The sequence below is a fragment of the Tachysurus fulvidraco genome, chromosome 4 (assembly GCF_022655615.1).
Source record: "Tachysurus fulvidraco isolate hzauxx_2018 chromosome 4, HZAU_PFXX_2.0, whole genome shotgun sequence".
Taxonomy (NCBI): domain Eukaryota; kingdom Metazoa; phylum Chordata; class Actinopteri; order Siluriformes; family Bagridae; genus Tachysurus; species Tachysurus fulvidraco.
In genome coordinates, this window is record NC_062521.1 from 11,531,465 (window position 1) to 11,555,847 (window position 24,383).

The following is a 24,383-nucleotide window of genomic DNA, read 5'->3' on the forward strand; positions in this document are numbered from 1 at the left end:
ACATGAGAAGAGAAATAAACAGATACGCTGCTTTAAATGCGCTTTAAAAGCAGGAAAACAAGATGGCTGGTGACAGTAAACCATAACAAGGGCAACACGCCGGTGTCCCCTTTAAGAACAAGAACTGTGTCTGAAATACATCAATATTTAAGAGCTGGAAGAAATAAAAGGCTTGACACTGTTACACTGTTTGCTATTTTTAAGTGAAAGGATCGCGAGGCGGCCGCAATCAGCTGCGAGCAGGTCGACATGGACAGGCAGGACAGCTCGGAAAACACTTTAACATTTAACGACTGTAGATAGCGAGAGAATAGATTTACAGGGGGAGAGAGAGTTTGATCAAGAGATTTGCGCGAGCGCGCGTGAGAGAGAGACACACACACAGAGAGACAGAGAGAGAGAGTGTTAGAGAGACAGCGTGAGAGAGAGAGTGTTAGAGAGACAGCGTGAGAGAGAGAGTGTTAGAGAGACAGCGTGAGAGCGAGAGAGAGACACGGAGAGAGAGAGCGAGAGAGACCCAGAGAGAGAGAGAGCGCGAGCGCGTATGAAAGAGAGAGAGAGAGAGAGAAGGGGAGAGAGAGAGAGAGAAGGGGAGAGAGAGAGCGCTCCATGGAAATGTTTCATAACGCACATTAATTCACTTAAACGCTTTTTGTTGCTTGCTGTATATTGTCCCGTGTCGGACCACAGATTCGGTTTTCTTTCCCCGTTTTTTTTTACCGAACGACTTGTACAATTGCTTCTATATTAGACCTATTTACCGTAGATTAGACCTATTTACCGTAGATTAGACCTATTTACCGTAGATTATATACTAAAACACCGTTTGCTTCTCCTTCTGATTCTTGTAAAGTAATATGGGCACTTTGTGCGATACTCACACTGTACAGAGGCCTGTTGTACTGCTGAGGTAAGTGTCATAGCGCTTATACACGTTTACTGCGCAGGACACAAACTCGACTAAACTTGTGTGCGTTAAACTTTACTGATGACTGGATGCATGGCTTACATTTAAAGCCCTGTTTTTATGGACTGTGCAGCTATTTATCATCAGTCTGCGACTTCCAGCGCACATCAGAATGTACAAGTCACCCAGCAGAGATGCAGCTTGTTCTTCTCCCTGCGTCCTGAAGCACAGTTCAGTTCAGCTATAAAGGGTTTCAGGCAATTTTACAAACTTCTGACTGTCTGTATAATTGACTGGAATCAGTATAATAATCTGTGCACATTCATTCTTCTAAAACAAGCAAGGACAGGAGCGTCTCAGCCCGAAGAGCTGTACAACTTCGGTTTGGTCTGTTTTAAGCCTAGAAGGTTTTCATGTCCGTCGTGATCCGATTGCAACATTCAGATCCCTGATTTGTGTCTCAGCTGCGGAACTTGAACAGGGGCGGAAGAGGCGCTCCCTGGACCTTTCATGGAGACTTATCAACAGCTGTTTATGCAGACTTGTATGCCTGTGTGGACAAGCAGAGTCATACGCTTAGTTTTATAAAAGGGGAACGAGAATGCCCGACTTATTTTAAATAGTTTAACAGGCTCTCAACTGAAAACCGGCCTGCATGTCTTCTACCCAAGCAGCTGAGATGGCCGAGGCCTGGAAGAACTGTCTCGAGGAAGAGCTCATCTGCCCCATATGTCTGCATGTGTTCGTGGACCCCGTGCAGCTGCCCTGCAAGCACAACTTCTGCCACGGCTGCATCAGCGAGGCCTGGGCCAAAGACGTGGGTATCCTGCGATGCCCGGAGTGCAATCAGCCCTACAAACAGAAGCCCAGTCTTGACAAGAACATCAAGCTAATCAATATCGTGGAGAAGTTCAACGCCCTGAACACAGAGAAAGAGCCGACCGTGCTGCAGTGCATACTGTGCAGACGGGGACCTGCGCTTCCGGCTCAGAAAGTTTGCCTACGCTGCAATGCGCCCTGCTGCCAATCACACATTCAAACACACCTTCAGCAACCTTCTTCAAATGCCGGGCACCTGCTGGTAGATGTCGAAGACGTGCGGGCCTGGAGTTGCCCCCAACATGATGAATACAGACTGTATCACTGCGAGACCGAGCAGGTGGCTGTGTGTCGTTACTGCTGCTTCTCTAGATGTGCAGTCGGCCATGGACATGGCGTCTGCGACGTGGAACTGCGTCAGAATGATATAAGGGTGAGTTGAAGTCGTCCGTCTCACTTCTCTGAATATGGTCTGGCTTACATGCAGGCATTTCCATAACTGCCCAGCCAAAATGTTGGCTTGAGCTGTGAGTTCACTGAAAGAGGGCACATTTTATGATCAAGCACTGACACACCAGCACTGACACACCAGCACTGACACACCAGCACTGACACACCAGCACTGACACACCAGCACTGACACACCAGCACTGACACACTAGCACTGACAAGCTAAATACTCCTAATTCTTTAGTCTTCTGTGAAATGACAATAATAAATAACTATGTTAAAGTAAGCCAGGGCAGTAGCTTTGCCTAGATGGGAGTGGGAGGGAAACTAGAGAAGCAGGAAGAAACTCTTGCTGACAGGTAGCACATATACAGAAATTAGTAACTCTAGTTTTACACGTGTTTAGAAACTTGGAGCTGTGAGGCAACAAAGCTACCCACTTCATTACTGTGGTACCTGTATAGTAATCTCTACTCCATTTTTATAATTATAATAGAAATGATTACAATAAAGGGGGGCACGGTGGCTTAGTGGGTAGCACGTTCGCCTCACACCTCCAGGGCCGGGGTTTGATTCCCGCCTCCGCCTTGTGTGTGCGGAGTTTTTGCATGTTCTTCCCGTGCCTCGGGGGTTTCCTCCGGGTACTCCGGTTTCCTCCCCCGGTCCAAAGACATGCATGGTAGGTTGATTGGCATCTCTGAAAAATTGTCCGTAGTGTGTGTGATTGCGTGCGTGAATGAGTGTGTGTGTGCCCTGCGATGGGTTGGCACTCCGTCCAGGGTGTATCCTGCCTCGATGCCCGATGACGCCTGAGATAGGCACAGGCTCCCCGTGACCCGAGAAGTTCGGATAAGCGGTAGAAAATGAGAGAGAGAGAGTGAGAGAGTGATTACAATAAACATATTTTTACTAATAATAGGAGAAATATAGTGCAGAAGTAGTTTTGGCACTTTTGTACTCATTATCGGCTTGTGTGACCTTCCATGCTTCCTCTTTGTCAATAGGTCATCATTAACAACAACAACAACAATAACATATTTACTATTTCTATTTATGTCTGAATCTCCAATTACGTCTTACGCTATACAATCTGGTATTAAATAAAAAAAAGACGTATATATCCTGTATATTTAATGTGCCTGCTTCTGCTAATGTATTTAAAAAATAAATCAAAAACAAGCATGAACAGCATGGTACATACTAGCCCCTTCTATCTCAGTGTTTTACAGAGTTATTAAATACTGAATAAACTGGAGCTCACAAACCAGTATCCTGTGAAATGATACACCTATATTGAATTGTGCCTGAATTTGTAGAATCATATAGTTCTAATGAAAATTGAAGTCGGGTTAAACACATGAAATTTCTTAGTGTTCACTTATCCAGTCGTGTGACAGATGTGTAGTGGTGAAAAGTAGCTAACACACACGCTAAGGTGTATGAGGAAGACTTCATGGTGGTTCAGCAGCTGCTTTACAAAGAATAATGAGCTATTGTGAGGTGAGCTGCTGCCGGACTTGGCATGCGTGACTCCTGGATGTGTGGAGGAATGCTTTTCAGATGGGCAATGTGTCATGCGTCCTAAGGCAGCCAAGGCTCAGCAAATTGGGGTGGGGTGAGTTAGGGGGGTGAACTTGTGCTACTCACAGCTGCTGTTGGAAGGCACACACATCCCTCTGTTATGTCTTCGTTAACCTCTATCTATCTATCTATCTATCTATCTATCTATCTATCTATCTATCTATCTATCTATCTATCTATCTATCTATCTATCTATCTATCTATCTATCTATCTGTGCATACGTACATACATACATACATTCTACGAACAAGTAGTTGTACAGTTGTGGGGGATAAGAGTGTGAGTTCCAGGCAGAGGCAGGAAGTTCCTCTCTCAAACACAAGTGCCTTCTCATTCCTGTTAAGGATGACATCACACGAGAGACCCTGGAGGAAGTGGGGTTTATGTTGCTGAACCCTTGCCCTTGTCATATTTCTTTGTGACCCATCTTCTTGTTTTTCAATTCTACTTGTTTTGCATGAGGCAGTAGGAAGTCTGCCGGAATAACAGGAAAGATGATTTAAAACCTTGTGGAAGATGTTGACTTTTAACCCTTAACATAGACATTTAAAATACATGGTACTATAAAACATTTCTGATGCTGGTGGGTAGCCAGTTTCTGCATCAGTTCGATCATTTGTCAACTGAGCCGTTATCATATTTTAATAGGATTTCCAATAGCTTGAGAAACATGATTTATGCTTCACAGGATTGTTTCAATGGAATTAATGAAATCTACAGACAAACAAGTCCAAACAGCATTGCACTTGTCCCTGTAAGCACTATGCAATATTTAAAAAAAGGATTTCAGATTCCTCAAAAAGTAAGATTGAGGTAATCCTTGGTTTAAAGGCAGGGTCTTCAATTTTTGAGAAATGCTTCAGAAAACTTAGTCGGGCCGAATAGTAAACAAAAATCAAAAAAACGTGTAGCCAATGAACAGAAAGGGGCGGGGCTTGTCAATAAGCGGCAGAGAGAGTGTTCAGTGCGCATGTTTGACATTAGCAGAAAGCGGTTTTAACATTGACATGGAGGATAAAAACAAAGAAAGAAAGAAAGCGAAGAAAGGCTTACGGTAAGGCAAGAAGTAGGATGTGTTAATATAGGATCAGCTTTCCAGCGCTGGAGAGAACTGAAGGAGCAGGAAGTATATTCACAGATTGGAGTTTCCCGAGTCAATAACTCCTGAGCTAAACGCTGTTACTACACAAATAACACCTCTTTTTTTTATCGTAGTAATGTAGAGAGGCAGCTACAACCGCGTTATGTGTAGTAACAGTGTTTAGCTCAGGAGTTATTGACTCAGGGGAAACTCCAATCTGTGCAACGAAATGCAGTTTAGGTTTAACCAGAGTGCAATAGCAGCAAGTGCAGGATATACAGTGTTTACATGAGTTAAATAAATTAAATAAAATGGTAATATAGATGTATATGTACTATGAACATAATATACAGATGGCTATTACTATAAACTGAAATTTACAGAAGGATATGTGCTGTAACAAAATATATGGCTATTACTATAAACAGTCATTTACAGATGTGTATGTACTTACTTTTGGTCTTTTAAAAAGGTTTGGACCAAAATCACCTAATGTAGAATTGAATAACTAAAGCTAAAGGTTTTTATTTTAGTTCATATTAATTATACAGTATAATACATATAATACCCCGGTAGACATTTAAAATAACTTTGTGACTGTCCAAATAAACATGGACCTGACTGTATATTTATTGTCTGGACCTTCATGTACTATACAGTGTATCAGTAAGTGAAGAGAGCTTAGATGTTCATTGCTTAACCTACTCATTGGGCACATCCATTCTAATCTTATAAGAGTGTCAATCAGCGCTAAATGCAATGCTGTATTTTTAGCATGGCCTATATTTTCTGGTTTAATGAACGTGGTCAGTTCTTTTGCCTGTGATCATGTCACCTTCATCTCAGTAGCCACACGTCGGTTCAGTTGTTTCGGTGTGATCTCACGGACAGGAGCAACCTGATTGAAAATCCAATCAGTGATGATATAGCAGAACTTTTGATTCTTCTCTAAAAGCTTTTGTAAAGCAATGAATACACAGCATGCCTGTCAAAGAATGCAGTCAGTTGAGCTCACTGATCGATGGGATGCTTCCCACAGGCCTGCTGTGAGGAGGAAGAGCCTGAAATGTGTTGACCTTTCCTTTGATTCCGCACTGGGCTCTGGACATGTTTTGTGCAGAGTGTCATGGACGCTATTTATTAGAGAACAGTCATAAAGTATCTAATTTTTCATGTCCAGGAACACCTTATGATTGAATACACTATAGAGTGTACAGTAAAAGTGTTCAGTCCTACTGTATACTCGCTCTAGATTCTTCAGAGCTTTTCGCTGTATTGATGCGTGACCTTTTGTCTTTGTCTGCAATGTAAGGGGGCTGTTTTGAGTCACAGGGCACTCTCTGACAAATTATAGAAATAAATCAACCCTCCTCTCTCAGCATTTAAGTGTGAAATTCACAGGCACCCCTCAAACACTCATAGCAACCAGATTATTCTGGTCTGTGCCTGAATTTCCATGTACTTCAGCTTTAAGAGCTTAAAAAACACTACAAAAAGCCTTTTCATTGCATCACTGCAATTAAAAAGCTTATCTTTATCATAAAAACGGCTTTTACTCTTGGATGCTTTAAATAGTCTGGATGTTACCTTCAGCCATGTGAACAAAAGGAGTGCTTAGAGAATATCTGCACATCTGTGAGGTTTTGAAACAGGAGAAAGTGGGACAGATGGAAATATGGTATATGGATACACTCTCAATACTTACAGCCTATTCTAACTGTACAATAATATTCAGACTTCTTTTAGAAGCATGCTGCGATGTGTGTTAACAGGAGAGCAGTAATTTGCTGTACTTCCCGTCACAATCAGAGCGTACTTGTCATGTTGTGGGGTTTGGCCTTTGTTGAACTCTTGATATATGATTTCCTGTGCACTTTTTTATGGTTATTGAGTAACCCTGTTGACTAATTCTAGTTCTGATATCACACACGACACCAGGCTCAGCCCTTAGTTAAAGGACTACAGAGGTATAGTTTTCTAAACATTAAAAAATCTGCCTCATTTTCTTCAATATATTGTGTGTTTTTGTAAAAAGTCTTTCTCAGGGACTGCTGAGGTTTTCACAGCCTAAGTTGCTGGAGGCCAAAAGAATTTGTGTTCTCTCACAAAGCAGTGACCCTACAGCCATCACACACACACACACACACACACACACACACACACACACACACACACACACACACACACTATAGCACAGTGCACAGGGCTCGTACAGTCTGCACAACCGACAGTCTGTTACTAACACTGAGATGAGCACAAACAAAAGACAACCATGCTTTTCTTTCTGTCTGTCTGTCTGTTCAAGCTGATTAATGTAAACACACGTGAGCACACGTGAGCTGTCATGACAGCTACCTTCCATTTTTCCATGGCACAACTCCTGTATGGCGTATACTGTTATCAGGCCGAAACTGAATCGAACATTTTGTGTTGTATTTTGTGAATTCTGTATTGGTTTTTAGGTGCTGTGTTTTCTCCCTCACTCATGCTGGCAGGAGTGAGAGAGAATGGAGAGGATTATAAAAGCCAGGCTTTGACATGCTTTGATTTGGCTGGGGGATGGGGAATGTTTGGGGGTTAGTGCCTTCTTCCAGATCCAATTTAGAACTCGTCCAGACACCTAATGATAAGAGGCAGAATCAGATGGGCAAATGTGCTTACATGCTTAAAAAACAGAGTATTTTTGGATTAATTAGTCTCATTGTTGGCAGCTTTTGTTTTCCTCATTTGCTTTAATATGCTTGCTTGGATTGGTTGTCATAGAGATGCTGAAACAGGCAGTAGGATATTGGTGGTTGCTCTGCAGGGGTGACTGAATATACTGTGTTTATGTTTGGTTCGTTCTGCAGGTCTTCTCCTGAGAACTGACCCTTATACAGTACTTTCTGATTTCCGTGCGTGTTATTTCCGCTTTGGATTCTTCCCCATTAAAATGCCTTCAGAATTCGTTCAGACTAAATATGCTGTTTACTTCATTCCCATATGAAGTCATATGCACCTACTGTATGTATATTGTATATCAAATACAAAGACTTTAAAATATAAGTGTTTGTTATTAATAACAGATTTATTCGGTCTCTTTGTGACAGGGGAAATAAAATGTTGGATTTCTCATTGTCTTTCAGCACATGCTGATGAAGCAGCAAGATCGAATTGATGATCGAGTGCAGGACATCGAAGAGCTGTTGTACAAGCTCGAGTCAGACAAACGGCAGGTGGAGGTAATGATATAAAATATATAGATACACCCACACGCAATCTCCCTTCTCCCTTTGTTCTCTCGCATCTCACATGTCTCATGTAATACATTTTCTGTATATCGCGGTCAGCCAATGGTAAAGCTTTTTGCCTTTTGGGATTTGTTATGTTTATTTTTGCCCAGCTTAGGGAAAAATATCAGTATGTGCATGCTGCTTTTTTAGGATTTTTTTATGAAGTCATCAGACTCCTCAATACTGAACGGAACTGTTCAGCGCACCACACACACACACACACACGCACACGCACACAACTGTATGGACTGCACTGACCTACACCAAATACACACTCTTCCAGTATACATCCATGTACACAGCACCACCATATCAAACTGTTTACATGCTGTTTTGCACACTGATTTCTCTCTCTGCCCATGCTATCGTTCACATTTCAGTCGATCGCTGTTTTGCACAATACATTACAATTCCAGTATTTCTGCACATGCAATATAGAACACACAGTATGTACTGCTTTTGTGTATTGTTTTTTGTGCAATGTTTTGTATTTTTTGTTTGCACTGACTTTTTTTTCCTGCACTGTCTTTTTGTATTTTGTCTTGCAATGTTTGCACCAGGTCACACAGATGCATTTTATATGGCTAGGAATAACTTATGTTCTTAGCTCTGACTTTGTTTTATGTAGCCCATGATCCTGGAGAAACATTGCCTCATTACACTGTGTACTGCAACAGCTATATATGGTTGAAATGACAATAAAAGTTTCTTGACTTGACTCGAAAGTTCTAAATCAAAGTACCTATGCACAAAAGAAAGTTTTTGCCAAATCTGGATATTCCCTGAGTTTAAACAATGCTTTAAAACATCACGTCAAGTCAAGTCATGTATAGCACATGGCATCATGACCAAAATATGTCACTTTTGGTGACAGACCACCAATTTCCTGTTGAGCAAATCTACCGAAACAGATTTTAGAGTTTTAAAGTATTAAAGTAAATAACATTTAATATTCAGTATATTTTATATCCCTTGCTTGCAGTAACTGCATCAAGCTAAGCGACCCACTGACATCAATTTCCAATTTTTTCCCCCTGATGAAGTGCTTTGTTGTGTGGGCAGTGTGTTTTTTTTTTTTTGGGTCATTGTTTTGCTGCATGTTGAATTTCCTCCTGCAGTTAGATTGGATGCATTTGCCTGTATTTATTCTGCTGCAACCATCAGGAGTTACATAATCAATGAAGATTCTTGAGTGTTCCAGAAGCAGACCTGCAAGCTCAAGCCATGACACTACCGTCACCATGTTTCGCAGACGAGCTTGTATGTTTTGGATCATGATCAAATCCTTTCATATTTTGGCCTTTCCATCACGTTTCGCTCTGCCTTGCTGTTGGTGATTTTACTGCCGATTGGTTTTCCTTCACAGCTCTCACACAGTTTTTTTTTTGTCATCAACTGCTGTTGTTTTCCTTGGCCGACTTGTTTAACGTCTGGTTGTTAGTACCCCAGTGGTTGCTTTCCAAATTGTTGTATTGGCGATATCCAATGCTTGTGCGATGGCTCTGACTGATTTTCCCTCTTTTCTCAGCTTCAAAATGGTTTGTTTACTGGTCTACATTCTGGTTTATCCTTTCTGTTAGCAACAAATGCAGTCTTCACAGGAGAAACTCAGGGCTCAACCCAAAAGTATTCATTGTGTAACCAATCGATCTAGCATGGCACACCTGGACAACAAGTAACACCTGTCAGTTACATAATCATGGATATATCTTTGGGTTCAAACAAAAGGTCTCCTATTCAGAGTTGCATGTATTCATACAGACCTTCATAGGTTTTCATGCAGTTTTACAAAAAGATAAAGACTTTTGAACAAAAACTAATGAATAAATTCAAAAAATGGTTGTCAAAGATTTTTGTAAAGCACTGCACATGTTTGTTTTGTTGTGTGCAGGATAAGGTGGATCAGCTGAAACAAGAGGTGCGCATTCAATATCAGAAAATGCAGCAGCTCCTGGAGGAGGACCTGGGAAAGGCTCTGAATGTGCTGGAGAAGTCATGGTCGAAGTTCTGCCAGGAAAACTCCAGACAGGTCCTGCAGCTCAATGAGCGGCGCCAGGAGGCCAAGAAGATGCTCAGCTCTGTCCAGGTCTTGTTTGACAAGGCAGAAAATATCAACTTTATGAAGGTCAGGCATCTTTCTTCTCTTTCCCTCAACCCCCACCTTCTTTTTTTTCCTTTATCTGTGTCTCTTGTTTGCTCAGTGCTGTAAATCTCCCCCGCAGACGCCAACGCCCACATTCTCACATTTAGTCACATAAATGCACAGTGTGAATGTGGCCATACCTGTGAGAAATAGTTCAGTGTGTCTGTCAAAATATCTGAGCTTCCAGATTTATCCATGCTAGTAGACAATAAGGCAGTAAGAAAACAGCTTACAGGCTATTTTTCTTTAATGTTTCTTTCTGTTTCTTTCTGTTTCCAGAACACAAAACCTATAAAAATCCTCCTAGATAGGTAAGATATTCACTAGGTAATGCATTTTAAAATGCTAAGATTCATGTGTTTAAAACATGAGGCTGAATGTTTGAATGCTTTCTCTTTTCAGATCTCAGACATCTATAGACAGTGCACTACCTCCCTACAATGCAGGTCACCTTAACTCTAAAGTCTTTCTTGCTGAAATTTCTAAAAAGGAGAAGAACCTACGCAAAATGCTGGAAGGTATATCGCTGCTGCAAGTCAACTGTTTTAGAAACCCCTTTGACCTGTTCTGTTCTGACTTTGTATGTCCTGTGTCCAGCACCCTTCGCCGCTCCTGCACACTTTTTCCAGAGTGTTCCTGTCTACCAGTGCAGAGTGAGCAGTTCAGGATCAGAAAAGCGCAAGCACTCGACTGCATTTCCTGAGAGCAGTACAAACTTCATGGACTCCGCATCAGGTCCTGTGAACAAGCAGCAGTTCCTGGCTCCAAGTACCAGCTCCGACGAAGGGCCATCTGTGGCTTCCTGCAGCTCTGCTCGACACATTGTGAGTGGTGTAGAAGTGAGCGATGCTCAGCCTGTCCATCATTCCAGCTCCGTGTTCAGTCCTGCCCACTACCCCAACGCGGGCTCCACACAACAGGCTATGCTGCCACAGTACAATGGCCGTAAGATTCTCATGTGTACAGTGGACAACTGCTACTGCTCCAGCATGCCCTCTGTGTCTGGACACCATGGCCACCCTTCCTACTCACGCTCACCTTCTTTCGCCTGGGCTCAGGAGTTCTCACACCCAATGCCCCCCCCAGCTCCCTCCATGTCCCAGCCAATACAGAACATCTCAGTGCGTGGGAACTGGATTGGCACCTCACAGAGCCATAGGCACCCCGACTTCTACAGCCTCTACGGAGAACCTTCTACTAAACACTATGTCACCAGTTAACCGTTCTTTATCCATTCCTTCTTTCTTTCTCTTGCTTTTTTTTTTTGCTTTCTCTCTGTTTATTTTGTCTCAACAACCATTGCATTTGAATGGCACTTTGTCTCATTTTATATTAGTCAAGGTAAGCCTTGTGGCCCTACCAGCCACATATCTTCTTTCTCAAGGCTATAAAATCGCTGTCTGCCACTGTACAGTCTTTTGAAGGGAAAAGGGAATTTGTGGCTGTCCTTTTAAAATTGAGAACAGGCCTTGGATAATTGTAGATGCTGCTGACCCAAAGCAGGTAATGTTAAGCTTTGCACAAGCCCAGCTTCCTCTGTCCCATCTTCCAGCCTTTAGTGTGTCTGGGGAGAAGGAGGTGGCATCTTTTTATCATGGTCTGAAATTCTCTATGTAACTAGGGAAAACAACTATTGACTGCATCTATATGATGCTTAAAAGTATTTTTATTTCTGTTAAGAGAAAGGGTTGGTAAAGGTTGGAAAGGGTTGCGGTCTTTTATAGCCAAGAGGTAAAAAGATTAACCATGACCGTGTGGCTCATTGCCCAAGGTTAAAACCATGTTTAACATGAGACAAGCTGGGATTGAGCTTTTATGTAAATGCCTAAAAGGTGACAGGATCTAGTATCATGTTTACAATTACATATTAGCATTTCTTATGGTTTGACTGGCATTAGTGTCTTAATCTTAGTGGAAGAATCACCCAAGAAGAATTCGATTCGAATAGCAATTCGAATCCTGGAAGCCTCCATGAGAACCTCTCACATATTCCACGTGTCTTTCCTAGACTTCTCTGAAACTTAATTAATAACTGCACCTAAACTAATCTTTCCTGGATTTTGCTTTCTGTCAAGTATGGAACCTTCCTGAATCAAAGCACAAGAAAGGCATGTTCACGACGATCAGCAAACACACTCAATATTTAATCATTGATCAATTATATAGATGTGGTATCCTTCCTCTTCGAAACTGTTTGTCAGCTCCAGTGGAACCCAGTGGGTTTGTGTGATCACTGCACAGTGCTGATTGTCAGGAACATGCTGAAAATCTGTTGACTTCCTGTTTGGAACTTGAAGCAGTCCAGAAAGATATTCCATGAACTCTTAAGGTTTTACGCTGAACCTGAATAGAAAACAGTTATTGACATTTTTTCCCACTTATTTTTTACCCAAAAAATGGACTACTGAACCTCTATAATTTGCTTCATTGTGCTTCAAAAGAGTATTAAATGTTGGTTTTAAAACACATACAGTCTTTTTGTACATATTTTGTCCAACACAAAAGTGTGGCTCTAATCTAAAAAATAAATAAATAATTAAAGAGCAGTTAATGGAGTCAGGTTTGTGTGTTTTTAATGGGTCTGATGTTCAGAAATGAATCCAGTTTCTAGATCAGATATAATGATGGAATAGATAAGGACACACTGATTGGTTCAGTGTAGTTAATCTAATAAATAAATAGTAATAATAAAAATATGAAGATGGAGAAACTCCCTAGACAAAATTGGTTAAAGTGTCGTATATTAATTAGCATAAACGCAATATACTCTCCCCCCGTTAATAACAGCTGCAGTATTATCCGGTAGGAAGCAACTTGTGTCTTAAGATCCTCTGAGTTCCTGTGAAATGTATCCTATTTTTATCCCAATTCAAAGCTGATGTGTAACACTTTGTGTTTCACTTGCTGTTCCAAATCATCCCAAATTTATCATTTCTATAATATCCCAGCACGCTATCAAGCTTATTGAATAAGTCGACACACAATTTTTGCTCTCTGTTTCATACAGTTATCATCCTGGATGGTGGGACTGTCAGTGTTGCTCAGCTTGGACACGAGGCATAAAATGCTGCCTCAGAGTCTGGACAACAAGCTGATCCTCTGCTATTACATGAGTTAACTTTATCCAGGTGCTCAACCTATTAGCATTGTCCAGAAATTCTTTGCTATTGTTGAATGTGTATGCCGATTATTTTGTTCGTCGTCCTAAATCAAATATGCTGCCTACCTCAAGAAAGTTTTTTTTTTCATAATAATGTCTTTATCTGTCTATCTGCACTTTAAACTCATAAGACTCACTTTAATCTTGAGGTATCTCCTTGACTACAACAGAGATATTCATAGGTCAACTTATATTAGCTGTTTTAGAATAGACAATGAAATGTTTGCTGTTAAAATTCTTAATTCGCTGGCGCATTAGAGCGTTCTTCTTTTAGCCAGGAATGGCTTGTCTATGCAGATGCAAGACGTATTTCAACTACATTTAAATATAAAATGAACCATATAGTCAGTGTGTTGTTGCTCTCACCAAAGCCTTGATTCAGTACAACAGGTTGGGGGTTATGTTTGAGAAACAGTTAATCATTTGCCAGGCAGTTTAATCATTTGTTTATGGCTTTGAGAATATATAGTTGCTGTTTGTTGAGCTTTATGAGCTGTGACGTATGCAGTATCTGGCCTTCTTGTACAAAAAAAATACACAGCCCTTGTTTGCCATCATACTGGATCAAGATGCACCACAATAACGGCAGCGGGTCATCTCAAATCTTACAGTCCTGTTATAGCTCTTCTGTGCAGTCAGTTTTAGATGTGGTGAGGACAGTTACAGGTTGTGATATGTCATGTCATGGGACACAGCCCTTTTACAACACCGTGGAATTTTGGTGGTGGGAGAGAGACAGCACTAGGAAGATGGAGAAAGGGAAAGTCATCAGTCTCCAAGAGTAGCTCATCATTTATTTATGGAGTGTAACGTTCCTGCCCTTCTCCTCCCACTGCCCTTCGCATCTGCACTCAGTGCACACACACACACACAATACCCCAACACATTGTGACCAATTAGCGATCTGAACAAATATTCATAGTCTTTTTTTCTTTTTGTCTCCTTTCTGCTTGCTGTGGGTGGACACGCCATATGCTCTAAGTATTCCACAATGGGTTTGTTTTTCATAGCTCTACTGTCCCATGATGCTAATCGTGCTGGCTGCTCAAGCAGACTGACTACAGCCCGTGGGAGGACTCTGGCTTCCAGAAGGATTGATTGCAAAACACAGCAAGGCTCCTCTTTGCATGTGATTGCTGGTCATATTTCACAAGGGCTTGAGAGAACAGAGAATGTCTGTTAAGACTCCTAAAACCTCTCCTACCCTGAGTACAGATCAAACTATATAAACTGTTGCCTGTTCTTTGCGTACGTTCCATGCTTGAGCGTAGATGTACTATCAAGAGCACGAGAAAAAGATAAATGTGTGTATATATATTGGTAGAACAGCTGCAGGGCCTTTTGGACTGTTTCTGCCATCACAGGCAATGGATGTCTCTTTGCTGTCCAGTATACTGTAGCCCAAATTTACACAATAAATAAGTCCTTCTTCAGACTTCTAGTCCTGCTCTGGGCTGAATGAAGTGTCACATGTGACAGCTGATCAGATTAAAGAGAATTTGCTATGAGCTCTCCCCTCCTTTAACATGCATTATTAAACCATGTCTGCAACTGTATGCAACCTTCTTTTCTGACTTGAATAGTTGTTTGGGGGAGGGCTTTTTTTTTTAACGGTAGCTCTTCGGAATAGATGTGTTGTTGCAAGCATGCTTCATATACAGTAGATCAAGAGCTGCTGGTTATCTGACGGACCTTTGTGTGATTGAAAGATGACAGGCTGTGGTGTATGTGGTGTAGTCTGACAATATTGCCTGTCTAATCTTTTACACAATGCATAGGGCAGACAGGGGCATTGGTTCATTATTATTCTTTTTTTCGTTCAAAGGATTTGTGAATATAAGATTTTGTAATTCTCTCTGGCGAATCCAGGTTCATTTTACACACATTCAACCACAACTATCTAACATTTACTATGACATATTTTTTAGTCATAGTTCTTTTTCTGATTGTTTTTTCTGACTAAGTCATGTATAATAAAATATGACTAAGTAACAAAAAACACCTGCTGTTTCCATTTCTGTCACTCTCTACTTTGGCCCCTGAATTATTATTCAGTAACTGTTATGAATTATTCAGTAACTGCACTTAAGAAAGAAATGTAGTTACTGGTCCCGTGAGTTTAAATGGATAAAACCCTTTCTACAAGAAAGTATGAGTTCCCAGAAAGTTCGCCAGGAATCGTCTGAAACAGAGATGGCCAAAGGCGCTGACTTCTAACAACAAGCAAACACAAGAGCGCTATGCTTCTAGCATGCTGTCTAATGCCATCTTCTTTTCTCCTGTCTTTTCTTTCTCCCTTCAGTCTCACTGCCTCACTGTGACTAAGCAAAGAGGGGAAAAAAACATATGCAAACACACCCACGCATCCCAATTCACAAACATGCTGTCAGCCCCCTTACATGGCCAGTAATATATTTACCATGTAGAATTATAATTTTTTGTCATCCAGCACAATATGACTCCAATCCCTAAATCCAAGCAGGATAATCCAAAATCCCTCTTGAGCCTTTGAGACAGGAAGCTGCAGGGGTATGTGGGTAATTTCTTGGACATGGGAGCTGCGTTCCTAACTTTTATGTGAACAGAATGGTCATAGTAGGGCAGTCAAATTAATTAATAACCACTGTGATGGTTCCATGTCATTTATTAGCAGCAAACAAAAAGTCTTTTTAAATGTATACGACATTAAACTTGAATAAAGGCCATTAAGAAGTTAGTTAGTTTAGTTAATAAAGTTAATTTGAGTTAACTTTTGGTTTGCGTTTAATGAATCAGATTGAATCAGATCCATTTTAGTCATAATAGTACTCATAAAGATAAACTTTGTGTGTTTCCTTTTCATAATAAGCAAACATTTGACCACTATTGTCAAACATTTGACAAATAAGTCTGCCCTGAAATACTGTGAGAATAGATAAATAGGATCAGTATAACACAGTTTTATGTGTTCTGTAGTAATAAAGCTTATAAATAACATTGCATCTTTGTTTCAAACAGGGACAATCATTAAATATCACTCCTGGATACATATCACTAAATTCCCTAGATCTCTACATTAATAATTTTGGAGGGTAGAGAGAAGGGCTCAGGTAATAAATAGGGCAGCCAGAGCAGCAGTTTTCCCCCAATCTCTAGTTGCTCATTACAGGAATATGAAACCAGCAGTTCTGTACAATATTTGGAGGCCTGACTCATCCCACACTCTTTATGTGACTTTGATTAGACTGGGGCTTTTGGAAACAGAAGTGTGACGTGACATAGTGTGGTGCGGGTAAATATGTAGAGCTCTGAGGCAGCTAATGCAAACAGCAGCTGCACAACAGCTGAGAGGCTGTCTCCCAGCGGAGCAGCAGTGGTAAAACACACCTTCATGGGGGCCCCTGTTTCGGGGCATGTGCGCGCGCACACACACACACACACACACACACACACACACACACACACACACACACACACACACACACAGCTGTCATAGAAAAACAGCTGTCAAATGCATCGAGCTGCACATTAAATACACAACAATGTGGTGATGCACTGACAAGTTAACACCAAAGCACGCTTTTGCATACACACAAAAAATACCCTTAAAAACATAATTTAAATAATGTGGCATTAATCTGATCCCAGAAAGATTCAAATAAACAATCAAAATCTTGTAATTTATTTAAACAAAAAATCTCACAAAACAGAAATACCTCTGACAGAAAATCATAGGCTCAGTATTGTGCTGCATGTGTAGGTTTCGCTGTAACCTTTTCCAGGCGGTCTTTCCTTCACAGTGATTCCCGGATACATCATCATGACTCATTCCAGGTCAGAAAGTTAACACTGCATGACTACACAAAATGAGCTGTAAACCAGACACCAAATATTCAGATTCTATCCTGTGTTCAATTTATTACAAGTGGAATTAGTGAACCTACATGAATCAGACGAAGATATACAGATGTAAAAATGTATTATGTGGTCATATAAATAGTGTGAGTCTTAGTAAGATGATCTTTCCTCTTCCCTGATGTTTGATTCTGGAATGTCAACAAAGGTTTCCATGGTTTATCTCAATTCCATGTGCAGGCTTTGTCATTTGGCAACCTGACACAGAATGAATAAAGTTAGCAGTTGTTTTCTTTTGCATCATGTGGATGTCTAGGTGCATGAAGATCGCTTACCACTTGGCACCAGTATGTGCTATGGGAAGAAATCAAGCGGGCGCAGGCAGTATGATGCCCTGTGCAATATTCCGCTTTGACCTTAGGTCCTGCCATTTGAGTGGATGTTACTTTGAAACCTTCCTAAACAACTTTCAGCAGTATAATGCATCCTGCCACATTGCAAAAATTAATCTAGAACGATTTGAGAAACATGACTAAGAGCTCAAGAATTGAACTGGTCTCAAAATTCCGCAGACCTCACCCCGATCGAGCATCTGTGGGATGTGCTGTACATGTCCTATCTACAAAAGCCCCACCTCACATCTTATAAACTTAAAGGATTTCTTGATGTCTTGGTGCCAAACACCACAGCCCACCTACAGGGGTCTTGTGGAATCCATGCAGCAGATCATAGCTGTTTTGGTAGCACAATATTAGGCATATTAATGTTACTGTTTATCGGTGGATATGTGTATCTGTATGAAGGGAAATAGGTGAAGTGTATGATCAGCATTCATATAACCAGATTTGAGAAAGAATTAAAAGGAAAAAATATGACTGCTCTATTACTGTAAAAGTGTAATTGAATTTATGTGGTATCTGGGTATATTAGATTTAAAAGTAAGAAGAAAAAAAAAAAAGATTCAAGCAGGTGATACATCTATTGTAGAACAACCAGTTGTTCTCTAGCACTGGGGTATGATGAAAAGAGTGATAAGAATTGATTAAGAGCAATAAATATTTATAAAAAAAAATATATATGTTTAATGTAAGAATATGTTTAATATTCTTGCTCACTATTGATGAATAAGTGACTCTGAGAATTTTAGCGAATGTTTGTCGTATTGTGTTCTAGCAGAACCTCCACATAGCACTCAGATGGAGCATGTCATCAGCCATGCTTCAAACATCACAGCAGTGGAAGAGGTTTCCATAGTAACTTAAGTTTCGTTCGTGGTGACATTAGGCTCGATATTCTGAGCGAAGGAGGACACTTCTTATTAATGAGTTGCACTGCCTATGATACCACATGAAGGTCCACTTTTAACTTACTGGATTAGAGTACTACAGAATTTGGGTGAGAGTCCTAACCTCAACCTCACTGAACACTGTTGGGGGAAAATTGCAATGTAGATGTGGTACAGGCCTTTGAGCCAAGCATCAGCACCTTACCTCAAAGGGTGAGTAAATCTGGAAGGGGGGGGGCTTTCATAAGCACAAAGGTCAGGTATCCACAGATACTTTTGGTCATATAGTGTATCTTGGATGAAGAAAATAAAAGAAAAATCAATTGTTTTGGCACCATGAAAATAAATTGAAATCTGAATTTTAATTGAATTTATATCAAATAAAAGTTTAGCTCTGGTACTGCTTCACTTCAGGTTGAAGCGATCAAATAAATGGCTGCTAATAATTCAGCTATGTGAGAATCTTGTGTTTGAAGTAGGTAAATGTTTTTTTCATGTCAGGCCCACCTTACAAGCATGTGGGTTGCATTCAATTTTACCAGCCTCCTACACGTTCCTAAAACTAACACAAGCTCACATTTGGTACAATACAAGATCTAACACAAAGAAAGAAGGCTTGCATTCTTATACTCAACTGCTGCAAAACAAATAGATATTTACAGAAAAATAAGACTGAGGTATAGAATAGGATAGATCACCATATTTATAGTAACTTCCCTTTTCATTATGAAACAAAAAAAAGAAAAGACAATGTCTAAGTCATGATTTGTTGGTGTTTCAATATGTTTATTATGCTGACATGACTATCCTCTAGAAAGTTTCATAAAATATTCTGTAAAATCCTTACAATCATTTACACTGGAGTATTTGAAAGAATAAAGGAAAACGATGTACAGTAACAAGATATGTACGCAGGTACCGTCATAAACCGTTATCAGGTTCTGATGTACTGAGGCCTGATGAATGGAATGTTAAAATACACAAAGTAAAATATTCACTAATCCTGGTCCCAGAACACAGACAGACAGACAAACAAACAAAAACACCACCATGTCAGTTCCTTCCTTTTCTATAGGAGTTATCAGATTGGACACACACACTCACATACAAAGCACCTCTCCACTGCCACAACCAGATGCTTAAGCCTGTTAAACCTGTTACAAGGGCACCTGTCAGTTTCATTCAAGTCCTGTCCTGAATTAGAAGGGACTGTGTTTTCAACACTCTGGATTATCTTGATGCTCGTCTATCATTAACCAAATTAAAACATTAAAACACTCTTTTTTTATTTTCGGTACTATTGTACAAACCAGCAAAATGCTCTTTGGAAGTCAACACAGCACAAACAGAAATAAGCAAGAAATAGTATAAAGAACTAAAAAATCTAAAATAACTGACATATAAAACAGTGTATGAATAAACTCAAGTGTGTGCCCTCTGACAGGGCAAATAAGTATGTACGCCAAACAACATCTCACTGATATTAGACCAGAAACATTCCTGCAGTCTATAAAACTAGCTTTCACTCATTCTACGTGCACACATACATGTACGCACATGCACATACATTTTTGATAGCTTCATAGCACATCATCAATCCGCAATACATGAAGTAACAAGCCTCTCCTCAGACAACACAGTGTCGAGAAAACGATCAGGATCTCAGCCTAAATCCATGATGAGCCTTGTCAAAAACGTATGGCTGGGAGTGTCGGGTTTTAATAGCTGCAGTCTTGGGTTAGGTGTAGTGGTTATTATAGGTGCACTGGTTAGTCTTCAGACTGAAAGGTAAAACAACAGTAGATCAGATGTTCCGGGAGGACTGCGGCACAGAACTTGCAATGAAATGTGGTGGATGTTTACTAGTGTCAGGGAGATTAAAGGGTCTTGTCCTAGGCATCCTCAGGTGCCTACAATACAAAGATCATTCCTCGACAACCTGGTCCAGCTGGTGAAGATCCCACATATTCCACAGTGTTTGCTTCTTCACGCAGTGCCTGGATGACATAAACTTCTATTTCTTCTTTGCTGTGACATTCTTGCACACCCAATTCATGCCATCCTGAACAAATCAAATTGTGCAGAAATAACTGTAGATGTTGAAAAAGTATTGGGTTCTACGGCATGAAATGAGGAATGATTATGCACAACATAGACATTTTTCGTACCTGGACTCCCTCGCCTGTGAGAGCAGAGCAGGACTGGATCTGCCACATGCGATCTCGAATGGTGTGCAGGTTCAGACCCTCTGCAATCTCTGAAGCTGGTGCAGCGGTGAGCAAGTCTTGTTTATTTGCAAAAATAAGGACAGGGACACCGCTTAGTTTCTCCTCATCCAGCAACTCGGCTAGCTCCTGGGAATGAAACCCCAACGAAACACACAGTAACTGCTGTTGATTTTATTAACCACCTGTCTTTCTGTAAAATTACATTTTGAAATTCCTTATTTATCAAAATATAAACAGTTCAGCCTCTAGATATACATTACACACAGGCTTTGATTTACTTATCCATAACATGCTTCCACTGAATATTTGTGCAGACGCCTGATTTCACGTACACACAAACATGCACACTAAAATGCTCACCTGTCCTGTTTCCTCAAACCTCTTCCGATCTGCACTGTCTATGACGTAAATCTAAACCAGACAAAGTTCTATTAAGAAAGTGTTCACAGGCATGAAGCACTGACAAGCACAGACATGACAAAGTTTAGCTTGAGCATATTAAAATTTAAATCACATTCATTGGTTACATCCTGCAAAGCAAAAGAACATCCATTGAGTTTTAAGAACCGCAAAAGGTAAAACACACTTAAAACACTTACAAGAACATCAGTGTTTTCAAAATAGTTTCTCCAGTATGGTCTGATCTTCCGCTGACCTCCAATGTCCCATACATTTAACTTGAAACCCTGGGATTGCACACTCTTTATGTTGAAGCCCTGGTGGAAAAAAAAAAGATGAAAGAGAAACTTGCCGATTTCATTAAAAGGAAATGTTCTTCCATAGGGCAGGAGAAATAAAAAGGGGGCACAAAATGTTTCTGTGCATCCTTATTCCAAATAAAACCACTAAACTGCCCAAATGCATATAAAAGTGTTCAGTGTGCCTTACTTAGAAAGCTAGCTGTGAAGAGATTTTAAATTTAAATAATCTATGTAGGCATTTACACAGGAAATGTGTTATTTGTGAAAGTTGCGTGCTCCTAAGTGAGTGTGTACATTTACCAGAAAAGCACTACATATATAAACTGCGATGACTAACAGCAATATCATATGCAGATTACACTAATAATTTAACTTAGTACTTATATTTCAATTACACACATAAAATTAATGAACATATTGTGAAACCTGGTCATTTCATATTAACTTCACATTGACTTAAAAAATATGAATTTAAAATAAAATTAAATAAAGAAAAATAAAGTTTTCCTTTATGGTGTTTTAGTGTTCATGATCACCTGGGTTAATCAAACTAATTTCTTTTCACCTCATAAAATTTATATAAACTAATTGATTTTTTCTGTAATTTGGCTCCAGAGGTTGTCCTTTTCAGAGTTGCCACACTGTTATATAATATAGATTTTTATTGCCATAGATCTGAGTCAAGTTTTAATTCTAACTGTAAAAAGATGCTCTTTGGCATTTACTCATCAAGTGTGTGAGCGTTACCTTTTTACTGAGTTTTGTGGGTGTGACAAAATGCAGATCATCCGTGTGGTCGGGATTTATCATCATCATTCTCACACAAGTATGAAGAAAAGCAGTGTTTCTAAAGCACTTTAAATCTGGTGACTATGTTTGGTTTGGTTTGCACAAACCTTTACTAATATGTTGTAAATGTAACCTTGATCTGTGTGCATACAGCAAGGTGAATGTAGGGTACGCTATGCTTTGTTGATAGCCCTGTCACCTGTGGTGGTGTTCAGTCAAATCTAAATTTAATATATACCACAAAACATTTTTGTGGTTGCCCTATTCAAACACACCTGACCTGGTTTATGAGTTTAATTACCAAACCAGAACAGAACTTTTAGAGCAGGAAAAACACGATTTATTTGTACAGACACATTTCACCCTAGTTAAACCCTGTACCTGTGTAGGAGTTATGTGGCTGATGTCTTCAGAAGCCAGCTGTTTGAGTAGCGTTGTCTTTCCTCCATTGTCGAGTCCCAGGAGCAGGATGCGCACCTCCTGGTCTGGAGCGCTCTTCAGCTTTCGGAGAATTGATAATAAACCCTGAAGTATAAAAAACAAACAAAAAAACCAAGATGTAATCGAAACCTGACTGATTTCAGAAATGAAACAAAAAGGACAGACCTACAGTTAAATGCAGGATATATTTCATTTAAGCATTAGACTGAAAACTGTTCTCTGATCCTTCCAGTAGTCAAAACCGGCTTATACAGAAATAACAACCCAAAAAAATCCCACATCTATCTCTTGCTTAAAAGTGAAATTGAATCTCAAATAATCAAGAACAAATCATCTGTAAGATGTAATGATGAGAAAAAGTGTGACTTTCTCACAAAATGAAAATATTGAGAAATTGCAATCACAGACTGTACACCTTGGTTTCTCTTCTGACTACTTATAACAATTTGTCATAATTCTTACCTCCAACCTGATTAAATGTTCACTGAAATTTTCAACTGCGATGAAAAGGCTTACTTAATTATTATTATTATTATTATTATTATTATTATTATAACAACAACAACAATAAAGCATTTAAGTAATGCAGGTTTCTCATCACAGTTCACTGATAACATACATAATACTAATGTAAAAACAGTTTATTAGTTTAGTAATAATACTAATAATAGCTTTAAAAGTTGTCTGGGAAAACTGATGAAATCAACAAGACTCAGGATAATATATTTGAATGTTTTCTTGAAAACTAGTTCAGCAGACATATTGAGTTGGTGATATTTTAGCTACTAATAAATAAGTCAGACCAGTAACTAGTTTTAGTTTTCGGATTAGCAGCAAACAATACGGTCAGTTTTAGACTGGATTCAGACCTAAACACAAAGTAGTGTTAGTCGATAATATTTTACAGTATTTCCTATTCATTGATCACTCATAATACAGACAGAAACCGCTAGCTGGCTCGAGTTAAGTCACAAAATCCGTTAGTTAGCACATTAGCTAGCGACCTAATTTTGTCACGTCAGCTAACGGGGCCTTTAAACACAACACTTTAACGTGTACATACATTCGTGTGGAAACATTCGGTCGGCGTGAACTGTACGTGTGATTTCGGTCCGGTCTGTTGAACATTAAACTAATAAACAAATGAATTCGCTACGCACCATGTTGATGGTTTTCCTCCGAAGACGCCGAGGAGGGTTACTAAGGAAGACAGTGACGTAACGTGCTGAGTCGGTTCAGAGATCACCGAGGAGATCCGGTGTGAGGGCGCGTGGAGTCCAGGAGATAATCCACACGCACACAGACATATAACACCCCCCCCCCCCCCCACACACACAGACATATAACACCCCCCCCCACACACACACACATGTACACACACCTCACCAATCCACACACACGTATATATACACACACATATCCACAAAATGAATATATATATATACATATATATATATATATATATATATATATATATATATATATATATATATATATATATATATATATATATATATATATATACACACACACACACTGAATACTTTATTAGGAACACTACTTTCGTGGTCATTCTACAAGATGTTGTAAACATTCATTTGAGATTGTGGTCCTTGTTGCATCAAACAATTCCTACAGATTTTTCAGGTGCACCTTCATGCAGTGAATCTTCTGTTCTGACACATCCCAAA

General features: G+C 39.9%; 2 protein-coding genes across 2 annotated transcripts; one reads left to right on the forward strand and one right to left on the reverse strand.

Moving 5' to 3' along the window:
* Positions 1–12,809, forward strand: trim8a (tripartite motif containing 8a). The gene is made up of 6 exons (XM_027150252.2): positions 1–2,159; positions 7,965–8,060; positions 10,003–10,236; positions 10,534–10,565; positions 10,657–10,772; positions 10,852–12,809. Exons 1-6 carry the CDS (start codon positions 1,563–1,565, stop codon positions 11,472–11,474), a joined length of 1,698 nt encoding a protein of 565 aa, XP_027006053.1. The 5' UTR covers positions 1–1,562; the 3' UTR covers positions 11,475–12,809.
* A 6,489-nt stretch (positions 12,810–19,298) lies between these two features.
* arl3a (ADP ribosylation factor like GTPase 3a) lies at positions 19,299–24,007 on the reverse strand. Its single transcript, XM_027150068.2, has 6 exons — positions 23,853–24,007; positions 22,633–22,776; positions 21,361–21,477; positions 21,122–21,172; positions 20,702–20,887; positions 19,299–20,595 (listed from the first exon to the last, which is right to left on the reverse strand). Exons 1-6 carry the CDS (start codon positions 23,853–23,855, stop codon positions 20,548–20,550), a joined length of 549 nt encoding a protein of 182 aa, XP_027005869.1. The 5' UTR covers positions 23,856–24,007; the 3' UTR covers positions 19,299–20,547.
* Positions 24,008–24,383: the final 376 nt, after the last annotated feature.